General features: G+C 43.4%; 1 protein-coding gene across 5 annotated transcripts; it reads right to left on the bottom strand.

Annotated features, from left to right (window-relative positions):
• Positions 1 to 387: 387 nt before the first annotated feature.
• PEX5 (peroxisomal biogenesis factor 5) lies at positions 388 to 17,853 on the bottom strand. 5 transcript variants are annotated; one of them, XM_021690830.2, is made up of 16 exons: positions 17,801 to 17,853; positions 16,996 to 17,158; positions 16,636 to 16,671; positions 16,238 to 16,370; positions 15,894 to 16,025; positions 10,327 to 10,432; positions 9,729 to 9,819; positions 9,220 to 9,330; positions 8,881 to 8,973; positions 8,399 to 8,494; positions 3,844 to 3,987; positions 3,567 to 3,637; positions 2,986 to 3,198; positions 2,482 to 2,647; positions 1,988 to 2,145; positions 388 to 1,811 (listed from the first exon to the last, which is right to left on the bottom strand). In XM_021690830.2, exons 2-16 carry the CDS (start codon positions 17,140 to 17,142, stop codon positions 1,610 to 1,612), a joined length of 1,899 nt encoding a protein of 632 aa, XP_021546505.1. In that variant the 5' UTR covers positions 17,143 to 17,158; positions 17,801 to 17,853; the 3' UTR covers positions 388 to 1,609. The 5 variants fall into 5 exon arrangements, with proteins under 5 accessions (XP_021546505.1, XP_021546504.1, XP_021546507.1 ...); XM_021690829.2 differs by having other exon boundaries at positions 8,399 to 8,518; XM_021690832.2 differs by lacking the exon at positions 9,220 to 9,330.
• Positions 17,854 to 26,835: the final 8,982 nt, after the last annotated feature.

Here is a 26,835-nt window from a genome sequence, read left to right on the forward strand (position 1 = left end):
GGTTCCCAATAAAACCAGGGAGAGCCAGATGAAAACTTTTAGAAAGCACAAGCATTGGAAAAACTACCGTAATTCAGAATGAAAACAATACCAATTATATCACACACCATTATTTCCTTTTATAGTATTATCACAAGTATGAAAAATACATGATTTTGACCAGTGGTCTCTCCTGCTAAACTTTAAGTTCCAAGAACACAGGGACCTTGTCCATCTTATTCACAGTACCAGGCATATATCAGGTGCTCAATATTACTGGATGGGTGGATGGGTAATCAATATACCAAATGTGAGAAATGAAGAGAGAAGAGGAAAACCGTTAAATACCAATCCTCCAAACACCAACCCACCTCCTACACCCCAACTTCACACCTGACAGAACTCACACCCATGTCAGTTCCATTGATTCTTCATACAAATTTTATTCATACAGTTTTATTTTTAAATCATTTACACATATTCATACAAAGAAAAATAAATTTCAGGATGGAACCTTGGGACCATGGTAGTTTAAAAAAAATCTCTCTGATCATTAGCTACTGAAGACAAGGCAAGAGGCTTAGCAGTCATTTCTGGGGGTTGGTGTATCTCCCCATGCACGGGACAGTTGAGAAGAATCCAAGTAATATGGGGGAAGGGGATTTTTCAATGCTTTCCCCTAGAAACATTTCAAGAAGTACAACAAAAGGCTTATGGTAACACTGAACTGCCTCTTTGCTAGGAATTTGGCAAGACTGTCATTTCTGAACCAACTTTCTAGAAGAGTTAACTCAATTCCTACTCGCAGGCCTTTCTAAGAGGAGGGCTGGCTGCACTCACCACACCCCCAGCCCACCTGCTCTGTCCTCCCACCAAAGGCCCCAAAACAGAGCCCTTAATCTGACCCTATCTGGTCCCTTCTAGGTTCATTCCACAAATATGCCATCCTCCTACCCCCCACACAAGCACTCTGTACAACTGACCCCAGCAACTCCTAAGGACCCCTCAATAATGATGCCAGCAATAGCGCATGCAGCATTGTACCCAAAGACTCTGAGCTACAGCCAGGATGGGTCCAGGAGCAAGAGAACTATGAGGACCCCTATCAAAACTCAGCTCTGCTGAGCCAAAGCAACATTTCAACCCAACAGGCCAACTCCTAACATCCCATCCCAGACACAGTCATCACAGAGGTGCACGTTAGAAGAACCTGCCACACACAATGCCCAAGAAAGCTGTACTATCATCAGTTCCCAGTAAGTGGGAGAAGGACAGACATTACAAATGTGGTAGACCCTATCAGAAATGGCAGCTGATGACAACAGTTACCCTATATCTTTGGGTCCTACCCAAAAAGCAGCACCAAGAAAGGGCATGATGAGCAGAGAGATCTGTAGCTGGCTGTCCAACCCTTGAATTACCAAGGGACTCAGAGACAACACAGCTCATTTTCCTACAGTGATGTAGGAAGAACACAGACCACCCACCCCTATGTTGAGGCAGCTCCTGAGAGGCCACGCTGCTTGTGGTCATCAGCCCACCCCCTTAGTAGGCCCATTTGGGGAGAGGGAGTCACATCCAGAGCAGGGACCCCCCCAAGCAGACACTCACAGGGCAGCCCATCCCACTGTCACTGGGGCAGGCCAAACATAGCTAGGAGGGTGGGCAGATCCCGGGCATCGGCTGCCCCATAGGCATCACTCTGGCCTAACATGGACAATGCCAAACGCAGGGTGCTCCAGATATTCTCCGACATGGCGCCCCCTTCACCCCGAGGGCCCCGGCTTTTCCTCTGCATGTTCAGGGCCTCCAAAAAGTGCTCCACAGCCTCCCTGTTGGGAAGAAGAATGAGAGCTGGTGAGCAGAACATTACTGGAAGGAGGCAGGTCAGCTGGCATGGGGAGATAGCTGGGGCCAGTTAGTCAAAGAGAGGATCAGAGAATGAGGAGCTAGGGTCAAAGGCAGGGAGAAAGAGTTCATTCGTTAATTACTCAACAGACGCTCTCACCGGTGAGCTCCGAGATTGATGCAGCTGATGCCCAAGTTATAGCGGGACCGTATATAGCCAGGCTGTAGCTCGAGGGCCCGACGGTACGCAGCTACTGCTTCTTCACTCTGGTTTCCGTTGGCCAGGGTGGCCCCTAGCTTATTCCACAGCAAATAGTCCTGGAACAGAGATGAAAAGGGTTAGAGACAAGAGCCAGGCTCCGATCCAATTCCACCCATTCCTCCCCGGGTCACCACTCTGTTGAGCTAATACATGTTACTATCCCTTCCTTTCTCCTCAGCTGTTCATTGCGTGACACAGTGTAACTGCTCTCGTGTCATGCAGACTCCCCGCCGTCCAGTCCAGGTAACACTGTACTCCCAGCCTTCTTTGCCCAATTCTCCCAAGGCAATCAGTATATGGAACGGAAGCTCCCAGGACCCCGAAGGTCCCAACAAATGATCCTTCAATAAGATGCAATCACGTCCTATTTCTGTTCCTCCCCTGAGGCTCACATTGGGACGAACGCTGAGGGCAGCTGTGAAACAGTCCACCGCCTTGTCATACTCCCCGCTCAGGTTGAAAAGGACTCCCAAGCCACACTGCACATCCGGGTCAATGGATGTGGGGTCCAGGCGTACAGCAGCCAGGAAGAGCTCTTTCACTTCAAGAAATAGGGAGCTGCATAAATAGGAAAGAAAAAAAATGCAAAAATAGGTGGATGGATGTGTCTATATTCCTACCCTTCCAAAACAAATCCTTAATTAGTCACTCATATCCCCAAGATTCATCAATCTATCAGTCATCCTCCTACTCTCAAATTTCACTTTAGAAACGTGTTTTTTTCTATTTCATCCCAGCACTGCACCATAGAATGCAGACCTCCTTCACATGCATCCTGGGTTTCCCATCCCACTCTGAGGTCCTTGAGTCTCAATCCATCCAAGCTTCCAAAATCAAGGCCCTCCGCCTACTGGAACTCAGGTTACCATCTATCATCCCAGGAATCCTTCACTCACTCGGACAACAGAGACCCCAGGATGCGCTTGCTGGGGCCCTGTCCTGGCCCCCCAGCCCCTTCTTCACCGCGTGCGACCAGATGGGCATAGGCCGGTGTGTAGCGCAGCCAGTCTCGCAGGGTTTCACAGGCCTGTCGCTGCAGGGACTCGTTGGTGAAGCTCACAGCCAGCGCCATCAGTGCCGTCCGGTTATCAGGCTTTAGCTCCAGACACCTGTTTGGACAGAGGTGGGCAGAGCTGGTATGGAATGCAGAGTCACAATGGCCTCACCTGCCAAATCCCTCAGATTAAAGATACAGAGGAATCCTCTACATGGAAGTTATTGAAAAAAATTACAGATATGAGAAGGGGAATGTTTTAGCAGCCAAGGAATCAGTGAGGGTCCCACATATAAAATTAAAAGCTGATGAGGAATGGAACCAGATATCTCCAATTCACTCCAAACCTTAAGAGCTTCACCACAAGAAAACACTCTTGCTAGTGATCAGAAAGAAGACAAGGATCTGGGTTTGGAATCCTATCATTCTAAAGGCTCTTTAGAGAGCCCGGGAACCACCTCACCCCACCTTTCATGTACTCACTTCCGCAGTGCACTGATGGCTAATAGTTCTTGTTCATTCTCTGCTTGGGTGGTACCCAGATACTGCCAAGCCTAGAGAGAAGGTGTCAGATTCCATTACTCCTGCCTTCACCTTTCCAACCTCCCTTCCTCTGGCTTCTTCCACTCACCATCTCACTCTTACTCCCCCACCCCAGGCCATCACCCAGGCCCTAATCTATCTGCACTACTCTGTGGGGCTTCCCTCAAAACTGATGGAAGCCGTCTCTAATATGAAGTCAGAGTAATGAGTCACTCACTTCCATGTGCTTAGGATCCTGCTGCACAGCTGCCTCAAAGAGCAGCACAGCATTTGGCAGGTCCCCCTCCTGAAGTCGCCGGAGCCCCTCCTCATAAGGCTGGGGGTGGTCACGCAGGGGGTTCTCCTCCTCAAACTGGTACCCCTAGAAGGAAAGGAAGCCAAGTGAAAACCTGTCTAAGAAAGAGCCATCACAGTCAAAGCAGCAGGAATGGGAGATGACAACCAAGACAGAGGTGGAGAAGTTGAAGACCTCCAAAAAGGTATCTGAATTAAACGCTGGCAAGCTTTCCATATTAGAAAGGAGATCATCTACGACTACAGGAAATCCATTCAGTATCATGCTCATGCTGCTATCTCCTGAAAAGCTAAGCAAGTCTACAAACTCTGATCCATGCTGGGAATAAGCTAATTTTAGGAAGTCCTTAAAGGCCTGTATTTCCACATCCTTGATTCTCACCACTGGACGGAACACATTTCTTACAGGATCTGCTTAAGATAAGCAGATCTTATGAGATCTTATCTTATGAGATAAGCTCTCCTTAGCTATTCAAAGGGCACTTATTTTTCTAAAACAGTGTGAAAATGAATAATGGAAATGCCATTTGGAGTCAGAGGCCCTACCACTCAGATGCCACTCTTACCTAGCTCACAGAATCACTGTGTGCATTGACTGGATAACATGTGTTGACGCACTTTGAAAATCTTAGTTGTTCCCTAATTGCACTCTTAAAAGTTACTAATATTAATCTCTATCTGATAGTAAATGAAAGCTAGATCCCAAAATCCTGATGGCAGAATATGTTTCAGAAAAACACCATTCTCTTCTCGCTGAGGATTTCTCATTTAAGGAAAGAATTATGATGCTACGTACAAAGCTTTGCCTACTGCTACTTCATGTTAGGCAAAGAGGTAATAAGGTAAAATGGGAGTCACTAGGACAAGCAAATAAAATGTTCTTTTTGGGGAGTAAATGGTTACCAACACAAACAATATACCAGAATGAAAACAAGATGCAAAATACCAGGCAGAGCCCTTCTAAATAGAGCTAAGGACACATAAGAATGAAACCACACATAATACAGACATGAGCGAGGCCCTTTTTCATTATTACTGTGGAACTGCTAAAAAACTGGAAACACTTAAATCTAACCAGCCAAGTTCTAAACCATGATAAGTCATCAGATATAAATTATCTGTGATGAACAGAAATTAGATAATTACAATGGAAGTCTAAAAAGCAAGAAATATAATAGGAGATGGATTAAAAATAAATGTATTAAAAGTATATTCATGTTGAGAATAGGTAAGGTGCCTGGGATATCTCTGTACAATATGAAAACTTAGAAGATAGAAAATGACCCTAGACCAGGAATCAGCAAGCCTTTTCTGTAAAGGGCCAGATAATAAATAAATAAATATTTTGTCACAACTACTCACCTCCACCTTTGGAGAGAGAAAGGAACCACAGATAGGTAAGCAAATAAGTATGACTGTGTTCCAATAAAACTTTATTTATGGACACTGAAACTTGAATTTTATATAATTTGCACATGTCACAGTACTTTTCTTTTTTTTTCAACCATTTAAAAATGTTAAAACCACTATCAGTTCACAGGCCAGGCAAAAACAGGTGGCAGGCCAGATTTACCTGCGGGCCATAGTTTGCTGACCCCTACCCTAGACTATCAGTTTCCAGAAAATAAATCCCCCCGCATTCAATCTCAACTACTATCTATTATCAATCCATGTTTTAAGCCACCCTGTAGGAAAGAGAGATCACTGTCATCCGTAACACAATTTCCTAATGAAATTAATTCCTGCCTCTCAGAGCTACTGAGAGCATCAAATGAGAATATTCACCCAAGTTTTATTACCAAAAAGCATAAAATACTCTTCATAAAATGGGTATTATCCTGAAAAGACAATGTAACACATCAAGGCCATCAGGTTGCAATCACAATGTTCTCTAAGTGCCCTCTCGTCTGTGCTGTCTAGCCTCCTTGCTGTTTTATCAATTGCTGATCAGAGAGGAATTTTTCACAATCAGAGTACCTGCAGAAATAGGAACAAGAATATGCTGGAGGAAGCTTCAACAGCCCACCAAAGAATGGGGCACGAGCTTATGATCGCTGTTGCAACCTAAAAAGTCTAATCTGAGCCGGTCATTAGGTCTGATCCACTGTCTGGTCTACTCCAAAATCTCACAGGATCACACAGCAAAAACGGGATCACTACTAAGAGTCTGCCCATCACAGAAACTTCTCCTTTATGCTAAAAGGATTCACTATCTGCTTGAGCTAAACATGTTAATAAGTTGTCTTGAAAATTTAAGGACCATCCAGTAAAAAATAGCGTTTTCAGAGACCCATGAATTTATAGGACAATCAGGGTCAGATTCACATTTAAAAACAAAAAAAGCACTATTGACATATAATTCAGTAATAGTTAGCACAAAGCCAGATAAAATCTGTATTGTTCATTATTAGTGAGCAACAAAGTATAGCACATTTCTGTGGAACATTAATACAAATATTTCTAGTTCTAAATCTGCAATATCTCAAGGTATCAATGATATCAAATAGGGTTCAAGAATCTAAAAACATTAAGTTTTGAATTAAAAACTTTATTCAAGGAGGGGCGCCTGGGTGGCTCAGTTGGTTAAGCGACTGCCTTCGGCTCAGGTCATGATCCTGGAGTCCCGGGATCGAGTCCCGCATCGGGCTCCCTGCTCGGCGGGGAGTCTGTTTCTCCCTCTGACCCTCCTCCCTCTCATGCTCTTTTTCTCTCTTTCTCTCTGTCTAAAAAAAAAAAAAAAAAAAAAAATCTTAAAAAAAAAAAAAAACTTTATTCAAGGAAGACGAACCATGAGAAACAAACTGAGGGTTGTAGAGGGGAGGGGGTGGGGGGGATGGGTTAGCCTGCTGATGGGTATTAAAGAGGGCACGTTCTGCATGGAGCACTGGGTGTTATATGCAAACAATGAATCATGGATCACTACATCAAAAACTAATGATGTAATGTATGGTGATTAACATAATAAAATAAAATTTTAAAAAAAACTTTATTCAAAAAAATTTTATTCCACCTAGCAAGTCATTAACATAAGAGTAAAAAATGCTACTCATATAAAATCAGTGCTATGGGGCGCCTGGGTGGCTCAGTTGGTTAAGCGACTGCCTTCGGCTCAGGTCATGATCCTGAAGTCCCGGGATCGAGTCCCACGTTGGGCTCCCTGCTCAGCAGGGAGTCTGCTTCTCTCTCTGACCCTCCCCCCTCTCATGCTCTCTCTCTATCTCATTCTCTCTCTCAAATAAATAAAATCTTTAAAAAAAAAAAAAATCAGTGCTATGTCTATATTTATCAAAAGCACAGAAATTTTCATCTAAAATTTATAATTTGCCATTTGTAAGTTGATAGAACCTATGCAACTTACCAAATTGCTAATACAAATTAATAAATGTATTATCTCCAGGTATTTCCTTCAGTTCTTCCTCCTCAGAATTCTACAGAAGAAACTCTTATTATGGCAAAACACAGGGCAGGATCAAGTAAGCTGTTTTCTATTACATGTAATAGGATAACTCATAAAAAATCAGATTGCAATAGTAAGCAAAATCCTGTTTTTCCCAGTACTAAGTTTTTCATTGGCTTTCAAATGCTAGACTTTTTCAAAGTTCTCTTGAACTTTACTCTTCCTTATCTTTGCACACACAGCTCCCTGATGTCAAGATCTACCTCCAGCATCCTGCTTTTCATCTCAGGTGCTGGTTTTAGCCCCAGAAACCTTTCCCAACCAGATCTGAGCTGAGAAGAGGTATCGCTACTCACCTCCTCAATTCCTGTTTTGCTTCTTTCAAAACCCAATAATTCTCTCCCTTCCACCTGATGCTTCAACTCAGCAGCTCAATTATTAACCACATCCCTAAATACCCTACAACTTCAAAGCAGATTTTTTTCTACAGTGATACCTCTGAAATAGCATATGCTTCAAAGTCTATGCTATATACAAAATTAGATCATCTTTGACCAATGACTATTGGGAAATTTTCCTAACACTTTAATATAATTCTTTGCAAACACCCTAAATTGGCACAAGTGGTCAGTACTTAGAGAAACAGATCCAAATTTATAATAAATTTGTGAGTTAAAAAAAGTAAATAGATATTAAGATATGGAGACAGAGAGATAGTCTACCAATTACCACTCTCTAGGAGTTACCGATCTCCTCAAAAATGTTCTCAAATCAACCTCCAAAGCAGAGCTCCTTCATCTGTGTTCTGAATGCATCATGTGCAAATCTATGTCACAGGTATTATGTCACCATCTTATCGTTATTTGACAAGGACAGTCTATTATTATTAATCTGCATGTCCTAAGAATAAAGCATACCTTCAATTACTGAAGAACAGTGGGACAAGGGAATGATTCAGACTTCCTTTCATAGAAAGGGGCTCAAAGAAGTCATTACTTGAAAGTAAGTACCCTTCAAATTCAGGATTAGAGGAGAAACAACAAAACAAGGAAACCCTGCCATCTGAGAACCGAGTTCTTACCTTATCGTAGGAAGCAGACGTGAGGTCATCATAGTCAGAAAGCCAGGGGTGAGCCTCAGCGTCCCGTTTCGCCATCTCCTCCAACTCTGCCTGCAACTTGTCCCAGAAATCGACATCAGACTGTAAGGAAGGGAAGGCAGGTAGAAAAAGGAGATCCATCATGACCACCCCACCCCACCCTCAGCGCCACTCAGATGGACCCCTTAAGGCAGTAAATCTTAAATTTCAAAGGGTCCAAGAGCCCCTGAAGAGCTTTTTTAAATGCAGATTCCTAGATCCTACCCCCAGATTCTGATTCTGCAGTGGAAGGTGATGTCCTGGGATTTGCATTTTTGGTAGTTACCCACCCTACCCCCAGCAGTTCTGACCCAGAGGGTCCAGGAACACTATGGCATACAATGTTCATCATCTGTGATGTTCCAACACCAACTCTCCAATGGAGTGTGTTCCCTTGAGGTGTCTCCTGTGCTATCTGCTCTCACCTCTATAGCTGACTTGGCTCGTTCAAACTCCATATCAAGGGCAGCTGTGTTTCCTGGTCTTGTGAACTGGTCAACCCAGGCCTCTGATGTACCCTGTGACAAAGAAGGATGGTCATATCACCGCCAACTTTCTACTGACTGAACACCCACTAAACACCAGCAACCTGGACACTTCTGAGAACAGTCTCAGAATCTCTTTCCCACCCACTCAGGACCTGGATGCTACCAAGACAAGCTGGCAATAAAATCCCTTCCCCATCTGGGACCACTGAACACTGAACCCAAGGCCTGGGGCACCAGCCAGCTCTGAAGTGGGACTGGGAAGTGACAATGTCCTACCTGCTGCTGTATAAACTCTGCTGCCCACTGTTCTGCCTGAGCTCGGCCCGACCCTGCACCGGACTCCAGGGACACCTGCCCCTCGCCAATCTGCCGCACGAATTTCAGGAACTGGGGCACAGAGACACACATAGGCCACTTGGGAGAGGACTTCCAGGTGTGCACTCTCAACCATGCCCAAGAGAAGCCTGCACTTACCCCTCCCCCTGACCATCTCTAGCTGCAGACAAGATTTGCTAAAGACCCTGAAAAACGTCGAGAGCAAAAAGAAAGGGATTTCTGGCCTTAAAGATTTGAGAAGACACAGAAAAGCGAAAGGGTTAGTATGCAAGGAAATGAGGGAAAGAATGTTGGAAGGAAGAAGCAGGATCCTAAGTCTCTGTTCTCCAGACAGGAAGGAACGGACTTTGGATCTTATTTCCTTCTCTTTAAACTGGGGTAAGAGAAGCTAGACTCTTGATTTCCAAGACCAGCTCTGCTGGGCAAAGCAGCAGTGGGATGTGGCTCACCTCAGAGTTAGCCAATTTGGGGTCATCCACCTTGGCCACAAAGTTACTGGCTGTGTGCTGCAGATCCTCCTCAGGATGATACTCATCGTACCTGGAACAGGTAAGGACAAACTAGCTCCACCCACTAGTCTGCACCACCTTCCCACACTATTCCCTACTCCCAGCCCATGGCAATCACAGTTGGGGGGGGGGTGGTGACACGACTCTACTCTCTCATTGAGGACCTACAAATTCCAATTTACATTAAAAAAGGACACTTGGGCAGAAGTGGCAAAGCACTAGCTACATTCTTTTATCCTTCCCATTCCCAAGCACCTGTTTGTAGAGAGAAGGACTACAGTAGCAGCCTCCAAAGTAAAGAGGGAGGGGGTACATATGGTAAAGTTAGGAACTTCTGATTAGGACACTTAGGATTCTTAACTCAATTGTATCTGAGACAAATTTCTAGGGGTTATAATACAAGTGGGAACCTTAACATAGAAAATGAGGGGACTGCAAGTGGGTTTGAGAATGTAGATGGAGGAGGTGAGGGAGGCTGGGAAAACTATCTAGTACTCCTTTCACAGGGATCCATCCAGGAAGAAGTAGCTGGACTCACCAGCGATCCGTGGCTGCTGTTCCCTCAGGCTCTCCCAGCCACAGCTTCTCCTCTGACTGTTCCAAATATTCCTCAGCCCAGCGGGCAGGGGACACAGACAAAGGATCTGCAAGGAGCAGAGGTGGAGAAATCACACAGGGCTCAGTGAGGGATCAGGGAAAGGAAGAGTATGACACATACTCAACTGACCCTCGTACCCAAGCCAAAGCAGAGCAGATCCTACTGAATCCCTCAGAGACTCCTGGTCAAAAGAAAACACTACTGAATTCTCAATATGCAACCCACTTCCAAGGGGCCTGGGGTAGAAGTTTACGGAGCTGGAAACGAGAACAAATGAGGAGACTCAGGAAAGGAGTATAGACCAAACCCTTTTGCTTGAAGTGCCAGAGACTTCAATAAGAAATAGCAGGCACTTAGGGCCTCCAACTTCCGCAAAGGTACTGCAGACAACTGGTAAGGAGCTAAGGGAGAACAGAAGAGGCTCTGCTCCTTAACCAAACCTCTGGTCCGTTCTCCATTGACAGAATTCACCCTCTCCCAAGAAAACAAGCCTCATATTTCATCTTAATATAACTACCTAGAGAATCTGAGAAGCAGAATGCTGGGCTAGAATTTAAAAATACATTGGTCCACTCCTCTCATTGGATGTGTGTTCCATTTTTTTAGCTGAGCTGTAACATGCAAACATGAAAGTACATACAGTGTACCAAACATAAATGTACTGCTTTATTAACTTCTACACATGAATACACTCAGATCACCACCACCCCGATCAAGACACAGAAGGTTTATAGCTCTCTCACAGGTTCCCTCAGACCGCCCCCCCCACCCCAGGAAGAAACACTAGTCTGACTTGTCACTTTTGATTCATTTTGAGAGCTATGTTTTTAAGTGTAATTCTAGAAATTGTCTCAGAAGCTCTAGTGACAAAGGGCGCCACTGCAACATCATAATAAACATACCAAGGCAACAGATGGAATGAGGGCGCCAAACCCTTTCTCAACCTCCAGGGCTTTGTCCTGTACTATTTTGGGGCCGGAAACAAATCCAAACTAAAACAAAACAAAAGTATTAAGACATTGTTCAAAGGTGCCCTAAAGAATGAGTAAACACAGAGAAGGCAGGAGCCTGCGGTATGCTTTCCTTCTGCTCTGCATCCATACCTTTCCACATCAACACTGAAGTGGTCATCCTATCTTTGTCCCCAGTTTAAAGATCTGTCATTGCTTTTAACATGAGAAGGCAGATTCATCCCCTTAGTATTAAATATGTAACAAAACTGTCTATTCTATTTACCAAGACTTTGCCTGAACAATTTCAACAAAGTAAACACAACATCTGAGAAAGTAATGTCAAAATCTGGAAAAAAAAAAAAAAAGGATCCCCAGACTCTCAAAATACACCTAATTATAAATAATAAAAATTACTAATATAATAAAAGATGTAGTTGATGATTTTTTTTGATCATACAATCCCTTAACTTCAAGGACTCTCAATATTTTTACACAGATTCCCTCACTAGTTCTTATAGACAACATTTCTCTTTCCTTTGCCCCAACTAGACTGTTGGCTCAAGAGTGGAGACCTAGTAAGGAGATACTTAATACTTAAGTAGACATTACAATGCCTCCTGGTCCCTTTGCCCCGTTCTGTTGAAAACTAGCCACCCCTCCTCCTTACTCTCCAGTCACTCCTTCCTTTCAACTAGAGGATTTTGCAGAAGCATACTCTGGCCACAAGTGCTCCTCAGATTATAGAGAATACTGTTTCTGTGAAATGCTCCTTTCAAGGACAAGAAACAATGGAAAAAATACAAAGCATCTGGACTTTAAAAGAGACATGAGGCAGATTAGACAAAAATCCCAGAGGTGAGAAAACTCATCCTCAAATATCTGAAATCTGGTATTTGGCCATATTAGCCACAAACCTCAATTTTCTGGCATTGGGAACCTGCTCCGACAAAGGAGTCAAAATGAAATGACCAAAAGAATTCTATTTGGCCTTCACGCTATTTTTTGAGAAATTCTTATAGAAAATCAGATCCACTTGGGTACCTGAGATTGAAACAATTAAGATCTACAGACGGGAAGGGGCTATCCCGGGTCACATAAATTAGTAGAGTTAGAACCAACAACCTAGATACCAAATATCCAATTCAGAATGTTATCTTACTTAGTTTCTCATTGTGTGTTCCTTGGCACATCTAGCCCAAGCTCCAAAGTCAAAAACTCAGAATTTCCCACCCTTACCTAACATAAAGGTTTCTGAGTTTGCTAAATAGCCCAATGGTAAAGAATGTAGGTTCCAGATCAGCCTACCGGGCACTCAAATCCCAACAACACCACTTATTCACTGTGCAAGGTACTTAACCAATAAGTTTCCCTTTCCTTATCTATAGAATAGAGATAATAATAGCTACCTCGTAGGGATTCTTGCAAAGACCAAGTGAGATGATGCATACATAAAGCACAGAGTAACAAATGTTAGTTATTATTATCATTACTGTCTGCTCACAGCAAACCCATACCGAAAGTAGAAAACATCACAATGAGATGGTTACTCGTTTTCTTCCACAGCCTCTTCTGCTGCCATTGGGGGAGATCTATTGCCACTTATCATATGCTACTGCTGCCTACCGCCTTTCCGAGGAAAGTGCAGCTTTCTCTCTTAAGATTACACAGGAACCTCACACACCATGTTAGCTGAGGCTGTCTAAATTCAAAACCCCTTAAAGACGTATTTCATCCCTACAGCACAAGATGTAGAATTATTTGGCCCAGGAGACTTAGGGGCAGGGGTCAGGGGTGGACTGCATCAAGAAATACAGCAGACTCAAAAATGAGCTTCAAGTGGTGATGGAATAATTCTGTAACTCGATTGTGGTGGTAGTTACACAAATCTACACACATGATAAAGTGGTATAAAACCATAAACACACACAAAGGCATGTAAAACTGCTACAATTTAATAAACTCTGTGGACTGTACCAATGGCAATTGCCTGACTTTGATACTGTACATAAACTAACAGTTATGCAAAATATTACCACTAGGGAAAACAGTAAAAGATACACAGAACTTTCCTCTACATTTTTTGGCAACTTCCAGTGAAACTATAATTATTTCCAAATAAAACATTAAAACAAGAAAAAAAATGAACTGTCAAGGCTCCTTTTAAACTTGAGTCTAGAATCATAACAACAGGGATTTGAAGATAATAAAGATTTAAATATAACCTCCTTTTATCTTGAAGTCTACTTATCCATAAAGCAATAGGTAACCTGTATCATCAATATAATAATATCAGCCACAAACATTATGAGGATAATAAAAAATGAATGATCAGAAAATTAATTTCCTTTAGCTTTCTCCCAGATCTCAATTCAATAAATACTGAAGGTCCATACAAAGCAATAACTACTGCAATTGGCATTTTTATGAAGGCAGACCCCAAATAGCTCAATTTCCCTTTCCAGCTCTCCATCTCCCTGCCTCCATGAAGCAGGCACAGTCCCAAAAGAATGTATAAAACAGAAGAAATCTCCCAAAGAGGACTTAACAAGTAAGAAAGGTCCAACACATTTTTCTAAAGTTGTTTTTCATTTACAGGTTAAGGAAGATTTCACTGATTGCAAGCAATTCTGGTAATTATAACAAAAATCTCATCAATCTCAATGCTTATAGTAGCAATGACTTTTTTTTTTCTGAGTTCCCAAAAATGACAGATGCCCACACATTACAAAAGTCGTCTCTCTACGATAAGGAGATCGCATTTAAGTCTAAGGTTTGTATGAAAAACTGAGTTTGTCTGGTGGAGGATGTTTGTTACAACTCAGATTTTCACTTGAGGCAGTTCCCTGAAGAAGATTCTCAATGATAGCGTAATGGCTCTAAGTATGGAGCCTAGAGTCAGAAAGACAGGAGTCCGAATGTCATCTCTGTTACTGAGTGACTTTGAACAAAGTATTTAACCCTTCCAAATCTCAGTTTCCTTATCTATAAAATGGGGAAGGAATACCTACAAGGTAAGTGTAACTGTGAAGACCAAATGAAGATTATAAAGTGCAAAGTACTATTAATGAAACCAAGAATATCTATTATTCTACCTTAAACTCCAACTTACGGGTGGGAAAGGTAGTCATGATAAAAGAGATCAACAGCTTTTATTAAAGATGAGTTTTAGTTGTTAGATTTGGGGTTTTTTTCCTAGAGACAGAAAGCCCTATTTTTAGAGAATAAAAACAATGGCGGAAGAAAACAATTAGGTGCCATTAATGATCTCAGGAATGTTCAAGAACTATGACGATGGGGATGCCCTGAGAGTCTAGAATCTTTGTAACTTTGTCCATTTGTATCTCTTGTTATTTTTAATTTCTTAAATTGGAAAAAAGCTAACAAGTGCTTCTCTTTGGAAGCAATGAGGAAGAGGAAAGCTGAAGAGAATGTCCTTCCCCCATGCCCCTAATCAGACAGGCTTGGGGGAGAAGAATCAACCCCAAAGGACAGGATGAGCATGGACACTCTCAAAGACGGAGAACTAGGCTGGGACCCTGAAGAGCTTCGGGTGGAGGCCTGAGCACCGTGGTTCAGCCCACAGGGTCTGGAATCATTCAAACCCAGAGTCAAATCCCAACTCCACCACTTACAAAACTGTATCACCTTGGGCAAATCACTTAATCTTAAAGCCTGTTTTCTTATCTATATGCTGGGAATAAAAACAGTAGCTACCTCAAGAATTCTCATGGGGATTAAACAGATAATACACTGAAAGCACTTAATACAAAGCCTAGAACATAGTAAGTACACATTGGCTATTATTATGAATATTTATTATTATCATCAGGATACGGTCTTTACCCTCTAAGACCTCATACTTCAAGCCCTTGAACACAATTCCATTTTCCAAGGCCCGAACTCTGTTCAAGAGGACTTTTATTTTTTTAAGATTGTATTTATTTATTTCTCAGAGAGAAAGAGAGCACAAGCAGGGGGAGCAGCAGGCACAGGGAAAAGCAGGCTCTCTGCTGGCAAGGAGCCTGATGTGTGACTTGATCCCAGGACCCTGGGATCACAACCTGAGCCAAAGGCAGACGCTTAACCGCCTGAGCCACCCAGGCGTCCCTGTTCAAGAGCACTTAATGCCAGAATCCCACTGGCTATGCTTAGTATTTCTTCCCGAGCAACACTGCCATGCATCCAATCCGTGGATCCTCACCACCAAACTACAGCAGTAAAGTTCCAGATAACAAAAGAGTACCTAACTCCTCGTGTTCTCTCTCCTCATCCTCTCTTACATTCTCTCTTTAAGTAGAGATATAAAGAGATACATAGATATAATCTCCAAAATCTCCTACCCAGTTCAAACCCAGTCTCCTCTTTCACATTAAGTTTCAATAACTCCCTATTATCACCTAAGGGAAATCAGGTTCAGTGCCCTAGAGAAATGAGTCAAGAGTCCAGAAAAGTTATAGAAGCTGAAATCGCTCTATATCCTAAGATGAACTGGGGGAACAGAATAGAACTTTGCCCCATATGAACCACTTTAGGTTTACCCACGACAAGCCTCACCTGTAACTTCAGAGATGAATTCCTGGGACCAGTCTGTCTCATTATAATCCTGAGTTACATCTACAGCATCTCCAGCTGCAAGAAACTCCTGGGCCCAGTTCTCAGACAAGGCCAAATCTGCCACACCAGGAGCTTAAAAGAAAGAGAGAGAACTAAGAAAAAAAAGAAATGCATATCATTCTATCATGCCTCAGGAACCCAGAGTGCACATGAAAACACTTTGTCCCTTTTGTCTCCTTCTGCATCTCAATTCCCTAATGCCAGCAGCATCCAAATATGGAACCCCCTTGGTCCTATCTGCACAGAAAATGGTGATCTGCCCTCCCACCAGACTCTGGACCCACCTCTCTGGGGTGCCTGGCGGAAGTTTGACTGTTCAATCTCCTGCATCTCTGCCAGGAGGTCATCCATCTTGAAGGTCTGAGGGGCACGGGATACAAGTGGTGCATTCTGGTCCTGAAGAAATTCAGCCACCAACTGCCAGGAGAAAGATGATGAAATGAACTCAACAAGAGATAGGGCCCATGAACGGGAGACACTAACATCAAACACGAGGAAAGGGAAACACAGAAACTACAGATTTGGAAATACTCAAAGAATAGATTTCTAAAAACAAGCAGGAGAAGAAATAAGGCAAATCTCATTTGGTCAGGAAGCTCCAAAGAGTGAAATACAGATGAGCCAAGTTTAAAGTAAAAACACAACAAAAGAAAAATGAGGCAGAAGAGACTGGCATGTTTACCTCATCTTCAGAGGCTACTCCCAAAGGCTTAGAGACCTAAGAAAAGAAAGGGAAGCAAAATGGTACAGTAATGAAGTCCACAAACACAACTCAGTTAATCTGAGTTCAAATTCCAGCTCTAGCATTTAGAGTGACCTTGGGCAAGTCACAAAATTTCTCTGAGCCCGTTTCTTCACCTACAAAATGACTGCCGCCACCTGTATAAAGATGTACAATGCTTAGTACAGTGTTAAGTAAACACTCATTAAGTGATAACTACTATTATCTGCAACACAACAGAAAATGCAGTTATCCCAAAGTGTTCATCTAGCCCCTCCATCCCATGCCACCACTTGAGTTTTCTACCTCAAGAACACTCACCACCTCAGAGGCTGGGGTTCCCGGGGGCCAAGGGCCAGACCTCAACCCCTCCTGCCGAAGGGCCTTGTCCTGGGTGAAGTGCCCGGCCAGCTTCATGAGCGGGTTGGCACCCCCGCATTCGGCCTCCACCAGCTCCCGCATTGCCATGGTGACCGCCAGCTCACTGACGGGCAGAGAAGGTTTGGAACTGAGGTCCCGCTGCCAGATCCTTCCCCAACCCACAACTCAGCCGGTGTCTGGGGGGAGACGGGCAGACGTCTGTCCCAGGTTGTTAGCCACTCGCCACCCTCCACCCCTGTGCCTTTTGCTATGGCCCCCACCTCTGCCAGGAGTCCGAGAGGGGGCCGGTGCCCTCCTGCCGCCCCCCTCAAAGGCCACCGCTTTCAGCCTGGGCCTCTCCAGCGGCCTCCACGACTAAGGTCTCAGGCGGCGGCATAGGCCGGCAGCCGCCCCCCACAGAGGGGCCTGGACCCCAGGGGACTAAGGGGGACAATTCCGCAATTGGGCTGTACCGGGGCATTGGACGGGTAAGGAAGAGTGGGAACGCCGCCAAAACGTAAGCCCAGTCCCCCAGACCCCTCCGTCGTCCGGCCAGCTCCGCGGCGAGCCATTCCTTCCCCGTAAGTCACCTGAGCCCTTCCCCCCCATTCGGCGTGTCCCGGCCCACCCCTCCTGAGCTCCGGACCACCCATTTCCCCCGCCCCAGTCGCAGCTCCAGCTCCGCCCCCGGGACCCGTGAGGACCAGGCCAGGACGGGGGAAGACAGGGAACGCGTCCTCGCGCCCCCTCGGGACCCTGCGCTCACCGTCGCGCGCCGCACCGCACGACCCGCGGGGCACCTGGTGCGGGCTGACGGGGGAGGGGAAAGGAGGGGGCGGGAAGCCAGGGGCGGGGCTCGATCTTAAAGGGGCCGTGGCGGCCGCGCCGCAGTCGCTGCCCTGCGGAAAGCAGTTTGTAGGGGCGGGGCCTTAAGACGCCGTGAATCTTAAAGGGGAAGAGCGCCTTAAAGGGGAAGTCTCGGAGCAGCGACGCTAAGGGCGTTCAAAAGGGTCACCGGCGCTAGGACAGGTTTGATGGAAAGCTCAAAGGAGAATGGAGCTAGGAGGGGCTTCCTGAGCTTTGAGGGAAAGCCAAGGGAGCGTAATCCTGGATTCAGCCCATCCTGACTCTTCCTGGCGGCATATTGTGACCCAAGGGGATTCCTTGCCCTTTCTGGGCCTCAGTTTCCCCTTCTAAAAAGGGGCTGGCTAGTCTTCCTAAGCCCCAAAGCGGGTAAGAGAAAGGCCCTAACACGGGAGTTGCAGGGGTCAAATCCGAGGCGTTCCTCAGCCCTCTAAGTATGTCCACTTCCAAATTGCCCCTAGTGGGACATCGTCACAGTCTCCTTGGAGACAGAGGCCTGCCCCCAATCCCTCTCCACTTCTGCGTAGTGGGGAAGATAGCACTGGATGATGACAAATTCCGGAGACTAAAATAGGGTCCAACGCATCCTGAGTCCTCAGGCTGGTAACACACAGGGAAGATGCACAGTGAATCACTCCTCTCCCCTCCTTCCTCCACCCGTGGTTAAGGTCACCATGGTGGCCGTATTCCCACTGCTCCAGACTGGGAAACACAGATACGATCCAAGAAATGACTTAATCACGGAATAAGCCTCGGGTCCCACCATCTGCCACAGTATTGGCTCTGACGTCAAACTTCAAGGTCACCAGGAAATAAACCCTTGTATCTCACCTAGCTCCAAGACCAAGGGAGTCCTGGCGCCACAAAGAAGGGCAGAACGGGGCTCAGGGCTGCTGGTAATTGAGCAAGGATGGGTTAGTACCAAAAGGAGCGAAGCACCATCCCAGCCCAGGGTGCAGGAGAGGAGACAGGTAGACAGCAGGTGGCGCCCTGGGCCAGGCTTGTTTCCTGGTTGTCCCGCAGATTTCAAGGGTGTAGGCCCCAGGGGACCACAGAGGCTTGGCTCTGTAAACTCTTCCCTGGGAAAGTAAAGAAGCTGCTCTGACACCTCAGGGGAACAGAATGGCAGGGCAAACCTGGAGATTGTGCAGAATTTCTCCTTTTCCTTACCTTTTCACCATCTTTCAGAACCCCCGTCCCCCACCCCTTTTCCCTGGAGAACACAAATCCCAGTCCTTGCATGTTCACTGTTCTCAGGCTGCCACTGTAAAGAAAATAACTGGTACCTAATAAACTAAACCATGCTGAGGAGGAAGGGACGCTCTGTAAAGTGTAAAGGATCCCTGGCGAGGGGAATGTTTAACTGAAAGCATATGATATGGCAGAATTTTAGAAAATCAAGGCAACCAGAAGGGACTTCCCAGTACCACTCAAACCATACCACACACATAGCCACCTGCTGTGCTAGGAGTTTAGTAACTGATTATCAATAACTCAGTGTGTGCCCGCCTCCTAGGAGATGATGATAATGATCATAACTGATGCTTATTTGATGCTTACTAAAACCCAGGCATTGCACTAAACACTTTATGGGCTGTAGTGCTTTTATTCTTCATAATACCCCCTATGAAATAGATATTGCCAACCCCACTTTGCAGATGAGACTTACCCAAAATCACACAGCTAGGAAATCAAAATTCAATCCAGACATAACTCCAAATACCTACCCGTTATGAAACACTGCCTCCCAGTCTCAAAGAAGCCCTATTTATAAGTCCCAGAGAGCTTTGTCTCCCAGGCCATAGAATTCTGCCCAGGACCTGGCTTACAAGTCCAAGAGGGACTCGGGGGCTAAGAAAGGACTTATAAAGCCATTTGGGTGTTTCTGACGTTCTAGATTTAAAATACTAGGTTCAACTTTAAATTTTTATTCTATTCATAAAAGTAATAAGTTTTATAAAATGAAAATTTCATTTCATACTTTAATGTTTAATTCTACTTATTCTTTTTTTTTAAGATTTATTTATTTATTTGAGAGAGAGAGAGCATAAACAGAGAGAAGGGCAGAGGGAGAGGGAGAGGCAGACTCCCCGCTGAGCAGGGAGCCCGATGCGGGACTCGATCCCAGGACCCTGAGATCATGACCTGAGCCGAAGGCAGACGCTTAACTGACTGAACCACACAGGTGCCCCAAATTCTTATTCTTTTAACTAATGATTAACTCAAGTTTAACAGGTTAAAGTTCTCCAATTTTTAGATATAGACTATATTTACTGTATGCCAGGCATTGTTCTAAGCATTTTTCAAATACCAATTTATTTCATCCTCATAATAACTTCATAGAGATTTTATTTATTTGTCAGCGAGAGAGAGAGAGAGAGAGCACAAGTAGGCAGAGCGGCAGACAGAGGCAGAGGGAGAAGCAGGCTCCCTGCTGAGCAAGGAGCCCGATACAGGAATGGATCCCAGGACCCCAGGATCATGACTGAGCCGAAGGCCGACTCTTAACCAACTGAGCCACCCAGGTGTCCCTCACAATAACTTCATAATAGCAACAATAATTCTGCGCATTTTGCAGAAGAGAAAACTGAGGCACAGAGAGGTTAAATGACTAGCCCAAGCTCATACTAATAAGTAGCAAAGCTGTGATTGGAACCTATGCCAGGGTCATCCAGCTTTATCTGTGAAGAGCCAAACAGTAAATATTATCTTTTCAGGTCACACAATCTCTGTCACAACCACTCAGCTCTGCTCTCGTAGCATGAAAGCAGCCAAAGATAATACACGAACGAACAAGCATGGTTCCAATAACATTTTTTATGGACACTGAAATTTGAATTTTATGTAATTTTCACACATCACAAAAGAACTATTTTGATCTTTTTTGACCATTTAAAAATGCCTTAGCTTACAGACTGTACAGAAACAGGCAGCAGGCCATAGTTTGCTGACCCTTGACCTATATAATCTGGTTCCAGAGGCCATGCTCTTAAACATTATGCTAGACTTCCCCTTTTTAAAAATAAAAATTTACATTTCCTTAAATATTTTTAACTGTGTGGCATTTAATATACATTCATTTTAAGCATTTTCAATGCCTGACAGGGCCAACAACCCTATCAGGCAAAACCTTTCTAAATTTATTCAACACTGTACATCTAATAAATCAAACTTGTAAATATTTATCCGATTCCCTTAATCCTCTTAAAATTTCAAGTCTTAAAATTTTACTTCCCAAATTGAAGGCTAATACATCGGATTCTCTTAAACATCAAATATTTTAATTCATAAAGTCACTTACTTATACCTCTGGAAAGTAAATTTACTGGCTCAGGTGGGTCAAGATTACTAGGCTAAATTTGGGACCATAGTGAAAGTCCTTAAAAGAGATTTGAGACCAAGGCACAAGACTTAGGAGCTACACAGTCCCAAGATAGTGCTGTCTGAATAACAAGCAAACACTCTCAGCCCAATTTTAGAGATGAGTTCTGTCTGCTGTAACATAGTCCCTAAGGCCATTTCCTTCAACTAATATGATACCTGACTCACAGGTTTCAATTTTACCTAGTTTTTATTGTCTCATTTAGATGCAACTAATTTCTTTACAACTTCACTGGAGCAAACAAATTATTGTAGAAGTGTTGGCTTCTATCGTTTTTGGTGGTGGGGGGGAGGAGTTGGAAATGGGGAACCACCTCATCTGGTTTGATTCTTTAGTTTTTTAATGATATAAGATGTAGTGTTATGGAACTGTCCATGCTCTGGAAATTGCAAATGAAGGTACAGTCTTTATACCTGTACATTTGGCAGAGCTTACTCGTTATGATTTACCTATCCTTCTTTCAGCCTCAGTACTATCACTAGCAGAGATAACTCGGCAGAGGAAGAAAGTTCTGTGTGCAGTGAGACACAGCAAATCCCAAAGCTGGGCCTATCTAAATATACCTGGACAAAAATCTCAGTTTGCTTTAAGTGTTCAGAATAGTGAGATCCACTCACTCATATGTGGAATTAAGAAACAAAACACAGGATTATAGAGGAAGAGAGGGAGAAATAAAACAAGATGAAATCAGAGAGGGAAATAAACCATAAGAGACTCTTAATCATAGGAAACAAACTGAGGGAGGATGGGGTAACTGGGTGACGGACATTAAGGAGGGCATGCGATGTAATGAGCACTGGATATGATAAAAGACTGATGAATCACTGAACTCTACATCTGAAACCAATAGTACATTATATGTTAGTTAATTGAATTTGATTAAAAAAAAAAAAGAATAGTGAGATCTAGATATACCTAGGTGTATCCAGCACTACCAACCTAGCTTTAGGTGCAAAGTACCTAATCCCATTTCTTGGACACACAGCAGGGAATTCCCCCAGACAGTAATAAGGACTCTAGTACATATTCCCTCTACCCCAATTTTACCACCTTTAGAAATCCAGAGAAGTTTCAGAATATGTCACCTTTGCCAAAATCTAATTGGGAAACTTTTTATCCTCTCTCCCTCAAAGAATGGAAGGAAAAAGAAAAGAAGAAGTCAAGTTTTTGACTTGGGAGTCGTTCCCCAAATGAGTTTTGCTCCTTCGGGATTTTTCACCAAATATCCATAGCTTACATAGATAAGCAATGTGTTTGTTCTCAGGAAGACTTTCTGCTCTCGGAAAAATGGAATAGACATACTTTTCCCTATTCCTCCTGCTAAGTACAACTAAAAACCCTGGACATTGTATGTAAAATAAACATAAGGAGATTCCAAAAGGTGGAAAAAAGCAGACTAGCTAGGGACCTCAATACCGAAGAAACAACATGGTAGTGAGTTTTATGGGTTTTCTTTTTGCCTCTTATATCCCAGACTGGGTGCTAGAAAGGTCAGCAACCTATTAACACCAACATGCACAGACAAAAAAAAAGCTCCAATAAAAGCCCTGCTCTCTCTAGCCAGAAGACCAGGAAAGGGTTAGCCTGCAAAGACAGAATCTTCTAGACAACCACTCTGCTCCAGCAAAACACTAAATAAAAAACTGTGGCTCCACTCACACTCACACCAGCAGAGGCCAAGAGGTGAAGTCCAGACCTCCACCCTCATGAGGCTATATCAAGATACCTACAAGATACCCCAATACCTACCATGGGGTGGTATCAAAGAAGGCCAGGTAGGGAGCCCATTTCCACAGGCCAGTAATGAGGCTCTCCTCCATCCCCTGCAGTGTCAGTGGACACCACGTAAGGAGTTGGAATTAATACCCCTACCCAGCCCATCAGGTAGGTAAGAGAGGCCTCAGCCTCTCACATGTCAGTGGAGGCCAAATGGAAAACCTGGGCTTCTACTTCCACATGGCAGTAATATGGTATACTTTCTTTCTCTGCAGGAGTGGCATCCAAAAAAAGTCAGTTAAAAGAGAAGGCATCAATAAGATCAGGTTCCATAACATAAAGCAAAAATGTCCTGATTCCAATACAAAATCACTTATTATACCAAGAATCAAGAAGATCTCAAAGTGAATGAAAAATGTCATCTAGGGTACCTGGGTGGTGCAGTCAGTTGAGCATCTGACTCTTGGTTTCAACTCAGGTCATGATATCGGGGTGGTGAGCCCGAGTTGGGCTCTGTGCTCAGCGTGGAGTCTGCTTATGGGTCTCCCTCCCTCTCGCTCTCATGCTCTCTCTCTCTAAAATAAATAAATCTTTTAAAAAAAATGTCAACCAATAGATGCCAACACCAAGATAGAAATATTGGAATTATTTTTAGGCAGCCATTATAAGTATGCTTCAACAAGCAATTGCAAACACACTTGAAACAAATGAAATATAGAGAGCCTCAGCAAAGAAATAAAAGCTATCACAAAGAACCAAATGGAAATTTTAGAACTGAAAAATACAACAACCAAAAAAAAAGCTCAGTGGATGAGCTCAACATGAGACTGGATAGGAAGGTGGGGTGGGGTAGGGGTGGGGCGGGGGATATCAGTGAACTGGAAGATAGGACAGTAGAAATTACCCAATCTGAACAACAGAGACAAAGTACACTAAAAAAAAAAAAAGAAGAAGAAGAAAGAAAGAAAGAACAGAGCCTCAAGGATCTGTAGAACTATAACAAAAGATCTTTGTGTCATCAATGTCCCAGAAGGAGAGGAAAGAAGGGAAGGGCTGAAAAAGAACTTAAAGAAATAATAGCCAAAATTTTCCCAAATTTGGCAGGAGATATAATCTTACAGATTCAAGAAGCTGAGCAAACCCCAAACAGAATTAACCCAAAGGAATATACACTAAGATGCATCATAATTAAACTTCTGAAAACTAATGACAAATTAAAAATCTTGAGAGCAGCCAGAGAAAAATGAAACCTCCCCATACGGGAAAAAGCAACAAATAATAGCAGATTTCTCATCAGAAACCAAGAAGGCCAGAAAGAAGCAGCACAATGTTTTTCAAGTGTTCAAAGAGAAGAGCTATCGACCCAAAATCCTGTATTACTGGGATATATTAACTCTAGTTTTCTACTGGTGCTATAGCAAATCATCACACATTTGGTGACTTAAAACAACACAGATTTGTTATTTTACAATCTTGGAGGTCAAAAGTCTGAAATTGGTCTAGTCAGGCTAAAACTGAGGGGTCAACAGAGCTATATTCCTTCTGGAGGCTCTAGGGAAATATCTGTTTCCTTGTCTTTCCAGATTCTAGAGGCTACTCACGTTCTTTGGCTCATGGCCTCCTTCCCCGATCTTCAGCCAGCAAGGTTGGGCCAAGTTCTTGTCACCCTGCCATTCCTCTGTTTCTCTCACTCCTGCCTCCCTTTTGTAAAGGTCCTCATAAGGACCTTTGTGATTATATTGGGCTCACTCAGATAATCTTAAATTCAGCTGGCTAGCAATCTTAATTCATCTACAACCCCTTTTTCCTAAAATAATCACAGGTTCTGTGGATGATGACATGGATATCTTTTGGGGGACATTATTCTGTACCATACCCAGTGAAAATATCCTTCAGGAATGAATGGAGGAAAACGAAGAGAATTTGTCACCAGCAGACTTACCCTAAATGAATGGCTAAAGGAAGTTCTTTGAGCAGAAGAGAAACAATAAAATTTTTTTAAAAAGTGCAACATCATGCAAAAAGAAATAATACAATAAGCAAAAATATGGACAAATATAATATGCTTGAGTTTTCAAAAATATGTTTGATAGTTGAAGCAATGTTATATCACTGTTTGTTTTTTGGAATAAGCATTAGGTAAAGGCATGAAACTTGGGATTTGAATCACCAGTCTCCCACTAGTTAGTTATATTCACCATCTATGAATTGCAGTAACTTTGGCCTGACACCTCATTTTCTCATTTACAGCCGGGGCAGGGATAGGATTCACTAGATCTCCAAAAGGCTTCCATCTCTAAAATCTGTGACTATCATGCAGTGAGTCTTATCAAATGTCCTGTATAAAAGCCAGAGAGTTAATTCACTAAGCCAGCAAGTATGTATTGAGCTCAAATCCTTATGCTAATTCCTTGATTCCTTATTATTGACACTGGTACTAGGCATTTACCATGATACTTACATTACCTTTAAATCCCCTCCCAGGGCTTAACCTTACCTACCCATCTTCCACCACCACACGCAAACACTTCCTGCCCTTAGGAGCATTCTATCCCACGCATCTTCCCAACCTGACTTCCACTGAGATCTCTTCTGCATTTATTGATTCTAAAAAGTATTACTTCAAGAAAATTAGAAGACAAGCCACAGGCTAGGAGAAAAATTTTGCAAAACACGTACCTAATTAAAAAAAAAGAAAAAAAGTGGTAGCAAAATTTTACGAAGAGCTCTTTTTTTCCTTTTTTTTTTAAAGATTTTATTTACTTATTTGAGAGAGAGAGAGTGAGAAAGAGTGCACGAGAGGGGGTAGGGTCAGAGGGAGAAGCAGATTTCCCACTTAGCAGGGAGTCCAATGTGGGACTCGATCCCCGGACTCCAGGATCATGACCTGAGCCAAAGGCAGTCAGTCGCTTAACCAACTGAGCCACCCAGGCACCCTTACCAAGAGCTCTTAAAACTCAATAAGAAGATAAACAGCCCCAATTTAAAAATGGGCAAAAGATCTGAACAGACATGCTACCAAAGATGTACAGATGGCAAATAAGTATATGAAAGATGTTCAACATCTTATGTCCTTAGGGAAATGCAAAATAAAATAACAATGAGATACCACTACACACCTACTGGAATAGCCAAAATCCAAAACTCTGACAACACCAAATGCTGGCAAGGATGTGGAGCAACAGGAACTCTCATTTGTTGCTGGTGGCAATGCAAAACAGTAGAGCCATTTGGAAGACTGTTTGAAAGTTCCTTACAAAACTAAACATACTCTTACCATACAATCCAGCAGTAGTGATCCTTAGTATTTAACCAAATGAATTGAAAATTTTTGTCCACACAAAACCCTGTACTTGAATGTTTATAGTGGCTTTATGCATAATTTCCCACACTTGGAAGCAACCAAGATTCCTTCAGTCGGTGAATGGATAAACTGTGATGCATTCATAAAATGGAATATTATTCAGTCACAAGAAGACATGTGCTAAAACTTAAAAAGAGAAAGAAATGAGGGGCGCCTGGGTGGCTCAGTCAGTTAAGCATCTGACTCTTGATTTTGGCTCAGGTCATGATCTCAGGGTTGTGAGATGGAGCCCCACATTGGGCTCTGTGCTGAGCGTGCAGCCTGCTTGGGATTCTCTCTCTCCCTCTCCGTCTGCCCCTCCCCCCAGCTTGTGTGCATGCTCTCACTCTCTATCTCTCTCTCTCTCTCAAAAAAAAGAAAAAAGAGCTATCAAGCCATTAAAAAGAAATGGAAGAACCTTAAGTGAAAGAAGTCAACTGAAAAGTCTACATACTCTATGATTCCAACTATGTAATATTCTGGAGAAGACAAAACT

The sequence above is a fragment of the Neomonachus schauinslandi genome, chromosome 5 (genome assembly GCF_002201575.2).
Source record: "Neomonachus schauinslandi chromosome 5, ASM220157v2, whole genome shotgun sequence".
NCBI lineage: Eukaryota > Metazoa > Chordata > Mammalia > Carnivora > Phocidae > Neomonachus > Neomonachus schauinslandi.

What these genes read in the sequence shown, in the direction of transcription:
- PEX5 (XM_021690829.2), bottom strand. Translation starts at nt 17,142, where the DNA reads ATGGCAATGCGGGAGCTGGTGGAGGCCGAATGCGGGGGTGCCAACCCG. An exon ending in GAGTAGCCTCTGAAGATGAG is followed by an intron (nt 16,371 to 16,635) that starts GTAAACATGCCA and finishes TTCTCCTGGCAG; the next exon opens with TTGGTGGCTGAATTTCTTCA. An exon ending in GCCATCAGTGCACTGCGGAA is followed by an intron (nt 3,199 to 3,566) that starts GTGAGTACATGA and finishes CTGTCCAAACAG; the next exon opens with GTGTCTGGAGCTAAAGCCTG.